The 14,728-nt window shown below is 34.2% G+C and overlaps 1 protein-coding gene across 1 annotated transcript in view; it reads left to right on the forward strand.

Moving 5' to 3' along the window:
- Window positions 1-14,728, forward strand: part of vstm2a (V-set and transmembrane domain containing 2A) — a gene marked incomplete at both ends in the record, with an annotated part of 40,222 nt that overhangs the window by 20,335 nt on the left and 5,159 nt on the right. Inside the window, 2 exons of the mRNA XM_079409039.1 lie at window positions 12,200-12,250; window positions 13,171-13,510. Coding sequence (XP_079265165.1) covers window positions 12,200-12,250; window positions 13,171-13,510 — 391 coding nt within the window. The remainder of the gene's footprint in view (window positions 1-12,199; window positions 12,251-13,170; window positions 13,511-14,728) is intronic.

Raw genomic sequence — 14,728 nt, forward strand, 5'->3', positions numbered from 1 at the left:
ATTCTCATAATGCATCATCACAACATTGGGACGATTTCTTTGCATTAGTTTTTGAGCATGGTGAACAGAAGAATATATCCCTGCTGCGGGTTTCATTTCTCATCCTTGTCAGAGCTGAGGAGCAGCACTATGTGTTCTTATTCTGTCATTCACCTGCTGTCCATTAGAACTGCAGCAGATCATATTATTTTGCCCTTTAGCAAATAATACAGGCAGTGAGTGGATGTGCTGAATGCAGAGGAAAGCAGGTCTTTTAATAATGCACCATATACTCATCCCTTGGAATACTAAAGCTCAAAGCATTGCTTCAGACCCTCACAAACCTTAAATTATCTGTTGATTGTATTTATGAACCCTTTACATGATTGTAGAATTTATAAAGCAGCATCGAGGTACCAGTGTTTGGATGGTTAGCTTTAGCAGTTAACATTTGCTGGTGTCTATGGAAGCCTGTTATAACGATGGAAAAAAAAGTAACTGAGACTTTATTTCACAATCTGACTTTTTCCCCCTCTCTGAATTCTAAGTTTATGTCTCACAATTCAGAGTCAGACTCTCTTGCAATTTTGCAAAATGAAGTCAGCTTTATAAACTAAGAACTGTGAGATGTAGACCATTTACATGGTAAAAATTCAAAAGTTTTTTATGAATTTTGGCTGTTCGTTTACACAACAGCAAAAGTTTTTGGGGCCTGAAAATATTATACAATTATTATCGTGATCCACCTCGTGAAGGCATGCATTTCTCATTAAAACACACCTCACCAGAAACACGGCATGTTGCAATCTTTCGTGTTTTTGGTGCATTTTATGGTTCTATTTTCAGCATGCCCTTGGCAAAAAATGTAAATATTACATGATAAGTAACGGTTAAACGATTGCAGATTTGTTATTTTTAGGGTTTAAAGTGTAATCTTTTTTAATATTATATAGGCCTATTTGTCGAAACAACAGCAGAAATCCCACAGAACATAATTTAATAATTTCATATAAGTAAACGAGTAAACAATTGAATAATGCAACTGAAAACATAATGCAATTGATATGACAACTGAGAACAATAATAATAAAATGAATGCCGCAATTTCAATATTCATAAGGATTCATTTTTACGTGTCATCAATACATCAGTATTGAACATTAAAATGCTGAAAATTCATATTTTTACATTTAGATGTTGTAAATACATAAGTATTGTATGTTTTAGTGTCTGTTTTTTGAAAAAAGTTTTTTTTGTTTTTTAAACAGTTAATTGTGATTAATCATTTGACAGCACTAGTAAAAAATACAACATAACGTTCCTTGTTTATATGAATATATTTTCCATTTTGATTTTCACAGTTGTATGAATTATACATTGTATTGTGTTTTGTTTGAGGATTGATGGAAATGTCCATAAATGGAAAACACTGGTAATTTTCTGCTGTGATATTAGCCATGTTTCTACAGATTTTTTGTTTGTTTGTTTGTTTTCAATTTCATATAGATTTGAAAAAGTATGTTTTTAGAAAAATAAAATGAATAAGCAGAATGTACAGAAACGTATGAATAAGACCAATTCATACAACTTAGCCAGAAATTTGCCAAAACGTAAAATAGTTATGACTTACCATGGGATTGTGTTGTTTGTTTTAGTGCACTAATGACAATCATTTTGCTGGAGAGAAAAAAAAAAAAAAAACAGTCCGTTAAACCTTTCTAGAGCATTATATATGCCAAAACGCTGCAGCAATAGTTTGACGCATTGTTTACTCAAGTTTTGTCAACAAGTGACAAGAGCACTTGTTTACATTACAAGAGCCAAAATCAATCATCAGCAACATCTGTCTGGAGTCACACCTAGAGCTGTTGTCAAATACAATAATTTCCTTCATATACATATATTCACACGTTGTTTAACAGGCCTCTCGCCTCTCCACAGGTCTGAATAATTCATGACTCACACAACAGTGTGTCTGTGCCCAGCAGTAAATGATATCATCCCTCTGGGCATTAACAAGCTTTCTCAGCATAACAAGTATGTTGCTATACCACATTTGACATGTTTCAACAATCTGTCAATGCAGAGTCAATTGAAACAGTGAAGTGGTGTAGAGTTGGTACTCACACAAAATGTATTGTATACCAGTGGATCTGTGTGCAGAAAACCAGTACAAAATGGGTTCAGTGGGTTCAGGAGATGTTAAAAAGTGAATGATGTCTCTCGCATGTACAGTTATGGATGCGTCGCTCCACTAATGAACTCTTTCACTGCACAGAGGAAATTACTATCAATAGATCACATTGCAGTTTTCTGATAAAAAGAGATCTTGGAAAGATTTTATTTTATTTATTTATTTATTTATATGCACTACTTTGCAAAACCTTTTTTTTCAGCAAAGATGCATTGAATTGATCAAAAGTGACAGTAAAGACATTTATAATGTTTAAATAAAAATTTAATATTTTAATATTTTATATAAATATATATAAAAAAATATTTATATAAAATAAATGCTGTTCTTTTGAGCTTTCTTTTGTGAATCCTGAAAAATAAAATGTGTCAGTTTTCATAAAAACATTTGGCAGCACATTGATAATAATCAGAAATGTTTGTTGAGCAGTAAATCAGTATATTAGAATGATTTCTGAAGATCATGTGACACTGAAGACTGGAGTAATGATGCTGAAAATACAGCTGCAGATCACAGAGATCACAATTTTTTACTGTATTTTGATCAGATAAATGCAGCCTTGGTGAGCAGAAGAGACTTTTTTCAAAAGCAGAAAAAAAAAATCAACCCCAAACATTTCATCAATGCACTGTAAAAAAAAAAAAAGTCTGATTTTAACAGTAAAAGACAATTTTAAAGATTTTATATTTTAAGTTCCCCTACTACAGTATATACAGTGAAAAACTGTATTGGGCATTACATGTAATTTTATGGTAGTAGACAGTTTTTGGAAGTAAAAAAGAATGTATAATTCACAGTGAATAACCATAAATTGACATTCCCAGAATTCCATGCGCTACATTTCACATTTGAAGTTTTTTCATTGAAATAACTGTTTTTTTTTTTCTTCTTCTTATCAGTTGTGCAAATTAGGGTTGTATGTTACATCTAATGTTGTTAAATTAATGTTTATTGCATTATATCAGTTTCATGTGTGTTACCATGATGGTGTTTAGTGTTTGTGTGAATGACACTATGCACCTTCTATATATGTTAGTATTTAAAAGCTGCTTGCAGTGAGCTTTGGTTCATCGTGTGACTTTCTCATCACCTCCTGCATTTGGTGGTTATCAGTGTACAAAAGGTCAAAACAGATTTCAGTACTTCAATGGGTTGGTATATGATTAATATTCCAAAGACATGAAAACATGAAAATATTGGCAACATTAATTGAATGCACTAAAACTTCGATGACAGTAATAAAGACCTCCAATGTAAATGAAAATCTTGATGCTTTTAATTGGGAAAACTGCCTGAGTGTGTGAAATAGTAACTGGATTAATCGTTACTTGCGTGGTCTCATAAGCAAAGCCCCCAGTGTGCCTTTGCATTATCTGCTGTAGTGTTCGGAAATCTGCAGATGCACACACATTTATTTAATTGCACAGAGCCCAGATGTCATTAAGCGAGGAGTTGAACATGTTCCACAAACTCTATGTGCTGCCTCAGCCATATTTCATCCGCTCGGATGGCTGTAAAGCAAGACCATCATAATGCATCACTGTTTTTACGCCACATTCACACAGCATACAAGAGCAATATAATAACTTGTTGAAGTTCAGCCAGCTTTAGGTTGATGAAACTGTGTGCTGAACGGATATGGAATGGAGCCGGTGTGTGTGAGAGAGACAAAATTTCAGAAGTGTGTATCTAATCATATTGTTTGCCCTGAGAACAAAAACACACTGCTCAATATCCTCATAAAGAGGGAGATACAGATTCATAATAACGATCTCCTCAAGGTTCAGCCGCAGAGATCCGAGGGCTTCATCGCCATCTCCATCTCCGCAGTGAAATATGTTTGACGGCTGTGGCCATTCAAGTGAGATATGTTTATTTCTTAATATAGATGATGCCATCCTTCTTCCCTGACATTAATTTAGTGTCGGGGACCTCGGAGCCTCATGCATTATGCAAAATAATTGCAGGGGCACATTTTACAAGAAGTCAATTTCAGCGGGCATGAAGAACGACACTTTGCTGTAATGAAGAGCATAAGAATCACAAATGACGAGTCAATACTAGCAGAGGTATTAGTGTGGCAGGCGGTGGAGCGTTTCCACTCATGAAAATGAAGCAAAACACAGGTTGTTTTTGTTTGTAACATTACTAAACTTGTGAACTTTATGTAAACATTTATTCCTACTGTATGTGCTCAGCTGCTCTGCATAAACACCAAAGCTGATGTAAGAGCAAAAGAAATGTTTTGGGAAATATTTTCTTTCCATGAAGGAGCTAAAGGAAGATTTCAGATTAATTTCAAAGGAATAATTCAATAATGAAAAAAATCACAATAAATCAGACCAAAAACATTTATTCACCATCTTAAATTCTTGTATTTTGCTTGCTTGTTTATTTATTTATTGCCTTGTTGAAGCTTGACAATACCTGTGCATTAGATGCTTTCATTGTATAGAATAGAGAAAAGTTATATAAAATATAAAAACAACACACACACATACAGTATATACATACACTAATTAGAAATTACTACTCAAAATATCATTTAAAGTCATTATTTTGATAGGTGAGAAAAGCTTTGAAATGACATTACAGAAATAAATGTTTTGATTTAACTTTATATAAATAATATTAATAAATACATATTGATGAATAAAATGTTAAAAAAAATTAAATGATACTCTCAAAATAAAACTGAAATCACCAGCAAGCCACTGTCTTAATGAATGAGTCACTGAATCAATCATTCAACCGATTAATTCAAGCAGCTGATTAAATCAAGAATGAAGCAAGCTACTGCCTATGAATCACTGAATTATTGACCCATTATTGACAAAAAAAGGATTAATTCAGTAACAAAATCTATGGCTTTGTTCTGAACTATTATCATTTGCAAAATTAAGCAAAAACAGACAATATTGTCTAAAATGTAACAAAATGTCCTTTTTTATTAAAGCATTGTATAAAATCAATATCACATTATCAATGGTGCAGATATTGGGGAAAAGCAACACTTTTGCTAGTGTGATACTGCTAAACAATATTTTGTCCCCCTTATGCCTTGAATTATAGGCTCATATAACAGCATTCTCATAGGCTTCATCACAGAGTCATTCGTCCTGCATTGTGATAAGCAGACACTGAATAAATTATATTATACCTTTGATTGAACTATCCCTTTAAATAGCAGGCTTGTAGCATATCAGTGAGTTCATGAAATAAAGAGTCACCATTTGCAGCGCAAGCCAGATACTACTTAGAAGTCAATGCTGAACACCCAGAAATGCTAGTGAAATTGAAAATTCATTAGAGCACATTTAGTTTAATTGTATTTGATTTTAATGGGAGGCTACTGGAGGTCCAGCTAAATGGCCGGTATTTTAGCAGAGATACAAGATCTGAGCGTAATGGAGATCAACGGCCCATATTAGGCGTCAGCTCCGAGTGAGTTATCAGGACACACGAGTCCTTCTGCTCTAAAAGCTTACTTTCAACAACCTGATGTTATTCAGGACTTCTGCAATTAATTTAAACCCATTCCACAAAACATAATTTTATTACTCATTATTTTGTTTATGTTTTCCAGTAAAACTTTATAAATGTCTTTAAACTAGATGCATTTATTTGAGAAACAAGTTTGTTTAATATAACAGGATTTATATCCTGAGAATATGAAATGCATTATAAAAGAGAATATTATTGAATCAAGTTGGTATTTTTTTAAGCATAAACTTAATTAAGCTTAGTTTGAGTTATGCTTAAAATTTAAAAGAATGCCAGTTGGGTAAAACAAATTTTTTTCTAAAAAACAATATATTGCGCAGTTTTGCTTCTCAGTATTCTTCCTGGAGCACAAGACAAAAACACTGATTATGTATGTATGTGTCATTCCTCTGTTGTGTGTGTCATGTGTTGCCGCCTTTTGTGTCCATATTTGGTTTGTTTCCTGTCCTTGTTTAATGTGATTATTAATTAATTCTTGTCCAGCTGTGTTTGTGTAACTAACCTGTGTATTTAAGTTCCTGCCTGTTCAGTTTTGTGTCATCTGGTCTGCTCATTACTCCCCGGTGTTCCTGTCTGTGTCAGCCTTGCCCTGCCCTGCCTTGTTTGGATTAATTAAAGACTGTTATTTTGAGTTTACTCCTCGTCTGTGTGTTCCTGTATCCTCCTCGTGTGTGTTTTTATTACCATTTATTACCATGACAGTATATATTTATTTAATTTTATATTTTATATATATATATATATATATATATATATATATATATATATAGGGCACTGTTGTAACAATAATATAACAAACATAAGAGCATTTTATATGGAATTTTCCCATTTGTTTCCTGTTTTGGTTTAGTAGTGAATGAAACTCATTGATAATATTGTGAATAGATGTCTTTCTGTGTAAACTTGGATCCTGACTTTTACCAGACTCTGTCTGAGGAAAACTAACACAATCATTGGCCTCAGGTCTGGAGGGTTTGATGTGCTTGATAAGAGTAAACCACTTTCATTTTCTGCTTGTCCTGCTCGGAAATTTCACATCAGCTTTTTGGCACACAATCCAGATAAATTCATTTGGAGAAAAATGTTAGTTCTAAAGTTTTTGTGGTTTTGATTTTTCTCTGGTCTATATGACATTGCCTCAAACATGAGTAATTCATTCCATGAGTGAAAGTGAGCAATACGAGGGTTATTACTGAGATAAAGTGAGTTGCTTTCAGCTGGTCATGTGATTATAATGATACGACCCACAGCATGTCAAATCAAGCTTTTATTATTCATCTCATGTGAGTCTACATGCTTTTCAAGTACATTCATGTGTTAAACTTTTAATGAGGGTACACTTACAGAGGCTACTTTCAAAACCTTATAGCATCTGCTTTATCTGTTTTATATTTATACTTTTTTTAAATATTTTTATATTTTAGTTTTATTATAGTATTATAGTTTTCATTCACTGTGAATATCAGTTTTAGACTAAGATTTTTTTTTTTTTTTTCAAAACTGTAAAAAACTGATTACTGGAGTATGTTTTACAAGAAAATAGTTATTCAATCTTTCTACTTCAAAGTGTAACATTTAACGCAATGTAATTAATTATGAAATTTGCAAGGAATTTCTGAATGAAAATTGTTTCTATAGATAGATTGATTGATTGATTAATTGATTGATTATTTCAATGTAGATTCTAAGTTAAACTAAATAAATATTACCTTGGCAACTAGCTGAAATTAAATGTTCATTATATTTTATTTCAGTTAATATTTAATTTCAGGTTTTGTTTATGAAAATGGAAAATGAACATGATTGTTTAAATTGATATTAAATGCAGTTTCCTGACCTCACAGGGGTATAGTAATTTTTTAATTTAATTTTTTTTTTTTTTTTTTTTTTTTTTGCAGTGCAGACCTGAATGCAATTCTGTAATTATTTATATTGTCTTTTAAATATAGCTAAATGACTGCTGAATATACTGACAAGCATTTATCAACATTTCTAATCTGTCATTTCTACTGAAAATTGTGTGTTTAATACTTTGTTCATAAGGGTTACTATGAGTCTCAACGTGAACTTCTACAGCTTTCTCTTCTGTGGTTCAATTTGCCAGTCGTTTCCAGAAAGCATTTCTGTATCTTTGCTTGCCCTTCTGTAAAAGCGCAGTAAAGTTGCAGCGTTCCGCGCGGGGTTGTTGATATCATGTGGCAGCATGAGGCAGCAACCGCTGCGGTTACGCTCAACCCTGTCATCTACCTCTTCAAAATGCCATTTGCCACTTTTTCCCACCTAAATAAATGACACCTACTAAAAATCAATGCATAAAGTGAATCTGGGTTCAAACCGTGTGGCATCGGCTCTTCAGCCGTCTTCATTTGAGCGCATTTTCAAGTTGATCTCTCCAAAGGTTAACTGGGATGAAGCCTGAGCGGATAATACTTCCGTAGAGCCGCAAGCAAACATGACATTATTGGCGTTACGGATGAACATGTTTACCATGGATCTAATCTGTTCCTTATTGCTTAATTTAAAACCAATTGCCTCAGACCTCAAGCAGATTAAGTTCATTATTTGGCCGCGTGTCGTCGGGCGGAAACGTTATTCCTCTTTAGTCTGATTTATTTTGTGCTGATTGTTTTTTGATGTGCTGCTTTTTGAATATTTCAAACTCCTTAAAGAGCAGAAAACGATGCCTGCAGTGCCATCTGTTCCTGCACCGCTTCTAATGAATCATTGTTGGGTTTAGCTCCGGTGACGGAAACACCTCTCACCATCTGTGTGTCGTCCCTGAACAAAAAATTAACTGCGTTTCTCAAACATTCAGAGTTTTTAATAGCATCGTTTGTAACAGAACAACAATTCAAGGTCACTGCAACACAAGCTTGAGTGTTTCTTTTCTCTCTCTGTAATTAGAAATGTATGGATATGGTATTTCTGAGCCGATAATGATAACCGATAATCAACAGCTTGCCATGTTGATGCTCAATTATTTGACCTTTTGTGCCAGCTAGATAATTAAAAACCACCCCCTTCACACAAAATGGTTGTTTTAAAGTTTACAATGTGTAAAAGTGATCTGATCGACAAATTAGTTGAACTGTTTTTAGAATAATGCTTTTTAAAAGCAGAACGTGATGTGAACAAACAGCCAAAGATGTCCGTCTGACTAACATTTAAACATAATAATAATAAAAATAAACTGCATAGATGGAACACAAGAAAGGGATTGTTCACACAGGACCAAAGTCTTAAACTGTATTATGAAACGTTTTGGATGTGATTTCATATGTTGTCTCTGAGAGATCAGTTAGTTTAGGTCATATATACATACATATTACCAATAAATAAATAATAATAATAATAATAATAATAATAATAGCAGGGCTATTAGTTAAAACCATTTTTAAAAATTGCTTGAAATAAACGTTAACTGAAATAGAATTGATATATTTCTCATTTCCCTTTAGTCTAACTTCATGTACAAAAATAACATACTGAGATAAAAAATAAAAATAAAACACACACACACACACACACAAAATTGACAAACATCAAAACTAAACTGTAAACTAAAATGAAAATAAAGACGTGAATAAAAATTATAAATAAAATTGTGAATAAAAACAGAATGCAATGATGTGGACGTTTCAAATTTCAATATTTTATTCAGAATACAACATAGATGACATATCAAATGTTTAAACTGAGAAAATGTATAATTTTAAGGGAAAAATAAGTTTATTTTAAATTTCATGACATCAACACATCTCAAAAAAGTTGGGACAAGGCCATGTTTACCACTGTGTGGCATCCCCTCTTCTTTTTATAACAGTCTGCAAACGTCTGGGGACTGAGGAGACAAGTTGCTCAAGTTTAGGAATAGGAATGTTGTCCCATTCTTGTCTAAAACAGGCTTCTAGTTGCTCAACTTTCTTAGGTCTTCTTTGCCGCATCTTCCTCTTTATGATGCACCAAATGTTTTCTATGGGTGAAAGATCTGGACTGCAGGCTGGCCATTTCAGTACCCGGATCCTCCTTCTACGCAGCCATGATGTTGTAATTGATGCAGTATGTGGTCTGGCATTGTCATGTTGGAAAATGCAAGGTCTTCCCTGAAAGAGACAACGTCTGGATGGGAGCATATGTTGTTCTAGAACTTGGATATACCTTTCAGTATTGATGGTGCCTTTCCAGATGTGTAAGCTGCCCATGCCACACGCACTCATGCAACCCCATACCATCAGAGATGCAGGCTTCTGAACTGAGCGCTGATAACAACTTGGGTTGTCCTTGTCCTCTTTAGTCCAGATGACATGGCGTCCCAATTTTCCAAAAAGAACTTCACATTTTGATTCGTCTGACCACAGAACAGTTTTCCACTTTGCCACAGTCCATTTTAAATAAGCCTTGGCCCAGAGAAAACGCCTGCGCTTCTGGATCATGTTTAGATATGGCTTCTTTTTTGACCTATAGAGTTTTAGCCGGCAACGGCGAATGGCACGGTGGATTGTGTTCACCGACAATGTTTTCTGGAAGTATTCCTGAGCCCATGTTGTGATTTCCATTACAGTAGCATTCCTGTATGTGATGCAGTGCCGTCTAAGGGCCCGAAGATCACGGGCATCCAAAATGGTTTTCCGGCCTTAACACTTATGCACAGAGATTGTTCCAGATTTTCTGAATCTTTGGATGATATTATGCACTGTAGATGATGATAACTTCAAACTCTTTGCAATTTTTCTCTGAGAAACTCCTTTCTGATATTGCTCCACTATTTTTTTCCGCAGCATTGGGGGAATTGGTGATCCTCTTGCCATCTTGACTTCTGAGAGACACTGCCACTCTGAGAGGCTCTTTTTATACCCAATCATGTTGCCAATTGACCTAATAAGTTGCAAATTGGTCCTCCAGCTGTTCCTTATATGTACATTTAACTTTTCCGGCCTCTTATTGCTACCTGTCCCAACTTTTTTGGAATGTGTAGCTCTCATGAAATCCAAAATGAGCCAATATTTGGCATGACATTTCAAAATGTCTCACTTTCAACATTTGATATGTTATCTATATTGTATTGTGAATAAAATATAAGTTTATGAGATTTGTAAATTATTGCATTCCTTTTTTATTCGTAATTTGTACAGTGTCCCAACTTTTTTGGAATCGGGTTTATACATTATATGTTCACTGACATTTTGTGCACCTCTGTCTGTAATTCTTTGTCTGCAGAATGTTCAGGTTAGGGATGCAACAGTATTTAATTGCTGGCGATTGTAATGCTAAGGACAATAAATAACAGATAATTAAATTATTCATTATTTAATCTAAAAAAGAAACAACAACAAAACAAAACAAAAAACTGTATTTTTTATGATATTATATTATATTTATTTAAATGCTACAAGTGAATTTAGTTATCACTTTTAAACACTATTGGGCATCACACACTTGCCAACTTAGTAAATATTTACAGAGGAAAACTGGGCATGGACTGAGGATCACACACTGAAGGCGTCTTTACTCAGCTGAGTTGAGGCTTCTCTGTGCCTGCTCAAAATTCTGTGATAACACACAATGCCACATAAAAGCCAGACTAAATTATGCCTGCTCTGACCCACCTCGGGCTCTAGTGTCAAAGGACCGTATAAAGTGGTGTAGTGTATTACAGCCTTGAGTCAACTTACTGCTGAACAGAAAATAGAGTGAGAAAGAGCAACAAAGTGTTTGTGTTTCTTAATGAAGTGTGTGTGTGTGTGAGTGTGTGTGTGTGTGTGTCTGTGTGTGTACAGTAATAGTCTGCCGTGCTGTGAGAAAAGCACGTCACTTAAGATGTCTTGATTTACAGTAAAGGCAGTGAACGTCTCTGTATGTGTAGTGAGTTTAACATGTATTTGTGAAAACAGTAAGTAGTTTTGCTTTATTTCCACATTTATATAATCGTCAACAATTTTGTGGACAGATGATTGCACTAGATTTATAATTAAATGTGTCTGGAAATCTGTTGTCACAGAAAATTAAAAGGCTAACCTGCAGTTTTCCACCAAAATAAAAGTTTCAGAGTTTAAGTCTGGCAAGTGAATAAATTAAGACTGTACTGTAAAGAAAGTACTGTATTTTTACATTTTACTATCACATTATGAAGTAAAATGATATACTCACTGTATCACATATTTATATATATAGTAATGTATTACTGTCTCAGAATTATATTATTATTATTATTATTATTATTATATAATCTCCACCATCAGCCCCGAGGAATCTCAGAACAAAATTTCAGCTACTATCAAAATACTTTCATTAAGGTCAACTTTTAATTTAGAATTTTTAATTAACTTTTCTACTGTTCACATTTGATATCCTTAATGTTGTGCCAATTTTTCCTTGTGGTATTGAATATCAATATTTTTTAGGGCACCAAACTTACACGTTTCAGTATCATTATAACACTAGTCACCACAGCATTATAATCTACAGATTTGATTTTAAATGCAAGAAACTCTAAACACTCTTCTTGTTGGTCTGAATGAGCAGATGGAGCTGATTCCAGATCCAGATCCTGATGAAGAAGGGACTAAAATAAGTGTGAGTATGTGATCTATTTTTTTGCAGTTTACTTAACCTTTAGACAAAATCTAAAAGAAACATATCATATTTGATGCATCAGTCTTTTATATGTAAAATAGTCTCATTTAGTAAGAATACAGAGGGCAAAGCAGACTCAAACTGAGCTAAAATATGCAATTTGGTGCAGATGCTGACATTTATATGATACAGTTATGATGATTGTGATGTAAATATTGCAGATTTCATACAAAATGATCTAAATATCAGTGGTTACTCTATATCTCCAATAATATGTATTAGTAAGATGAGACTGAAATGATCTAAACATATAATGCAATGCAATGCTGATTGAGAGATGAAGAAATGAACGCTCCTCAGAAGATGCAAGATGTTTTGGAGGCTTGTGAAGATCATTCCTCCGCTGAGGAACAGTGAAAGTAAAGCTTCTGGAAACAAACGCTCCTCAAACGATCCTGATGATCAGTTTTGAGACGCACTGATTTTACTAAACAATTATTGATGGAGAATCGAGTAAAGCTGAGCTGCTTCGGTCCAGTAAGTGTTCATCAGGAGATACGACTGCAGTTATTCTGATGCTTACTTGATAAAAATCAGTCAAGATTTGACACGAGAAGCAGCAGCCAAAGCTGGACGTTTTTTACAATTACACTAAAAGAGTTTTCACTTGATAAAAAAAAACCTCTAAGCTATTAATCAGATGACAGAAGGTGTGAAGAAGATTGTGTGCGACAGCAAAGCTTGATCAGGCTTTTTTGCATCAAATATGATGCAGTAGGCTTTATAGGGTTAAATAACTTGATGGCTCCTTCTGCTGTTATGAAAGGCCTCTAAAGCAAAGTCACTAGCAAATAAAGGCTTTATCGGTTGATATATAGCAGCGAGTTCATCTGAGGATTTGTCTTCCATTCTCTTCACAGACAGTCAAGGTCCAAGGCAATGACATCTCCCACAAGCTGCAGATCTCTCGGGTGAGCAAGAACGACGAGGGTCTGTACGAATGCCGCGTCACAGACGCCAACTATGGAGAGCTGAAGGAGTACAAGGCTCAAGCCTACCTTAAAGTCAATGCTACAGTCCGCCCGCGCAACAGGGCCATTAAGAAGAGCTCTCCGCTGCACCTGACCGATAAGAAACCCCGCAAGAGCAACTCTGCTCTCGGCCAGGACAGCAACGGCATAAGCTCCGACCAGAGGTCCCAGGCCACTTCTACCTCGCAGACCTCACACTCCAAAGCAGTGGAGCACAGCACAGGGTCAGGTACGAGTCGCTGCATGCTTGTTACTGTCTCGGTCATAGCGTTTCAACATGCTTGCGGACTGCATTAAGAAACAGCTTCAGTGCATCAGATTTCATTATTAATTGTCTGTGATGCCATAGAATGATAAATATTGCAGTGTTCAGGATTTTAAAACTGAAATCAGAGGTGTCATCAAAAAACTCAATCAATCCAAGGCACTCAAAAATATTATGAAAAAGTAAAAAGCCTTTATTCACACGGCTCACCTTCATCAATTTACAAAAACACTCAGAGTCCATTTAAACAATCAGTTTGTCACACGACTGTCACTTGATTAGGTATCAAAGCAACACACAGAATTATTTTTCATAATTATAACCATAACCAATAAATTATATGTATTATTATTATTTAAATTAGTAAAATAGAAAGAAGAAAAAAATAAAATCTCAAAAATCTCAAAGTAATATCATAAAATACAACATAGATCTAAAAATCAATCAAATCAGTTACAAAAAAGCATTAAAATCAAATTCTCCATAAAGAGCACCGATTCATGGAGTTCACACCCCAGCAGGATTCTTTGCATTTTTTGGATGTATGATATCAAAGGTGGTTTTGTGGTTTTGTGCTGACCACTGTATTAATATTATGCACTACTGGGAGAAAAACAAAAAAAAAGAGTCATCCTGCTGAGCGACTTTAATAGTATTTAAATTTGCATTTACAGTATATACATAATAATGAATATTTGAGCAAGATATTTATGGCCAGTCACTGCAAGTGTAATAAGCTACATTTAATTACTTCAGCGTTTATGTAATTGGAATTCAAACTCAGCCAGTTTGTAACGTTTTACATTACATGCTTTTATTGCAATTATAATACTTTCATTGCAATATAAAAATGTCTTTGAGAGTTTTACCGTGAGGGAAAACAGTGCAACCAGGTAGATTAACGGCACCATATTATTGCAAATTGAAATATAAAAATGCATGTATATGTAATAGAGTTGCTAATAGGTTATATTTAAACAGTCGTAGAACTAGTAATTGAGTTTAGAAACTGTCAGCAGGCAATAATTTAATTGACTGAAGGCATTATATTGAGCTCAAAATAGCAAATATATTCCTCTTATGAAAGCAAAATGTCCCTTAGCATAAAAAAAATGCATTTTTAGGAAACAAACATGCATAATTTGTGTCAATTAATAATTATTTACATCATGGTATTACATC

Source organism: Barbus barbus (assembly GCF_936440315.1).
Source record: "Barbus barbus genome assembly, chromosome: 46".
NCBI classification, from domain to species: Eukaryota; Metazoa; Chordata; class Actinopteri; order Cypriniformes; family Cyprinidae; genus Barbus; species Barbus barbus.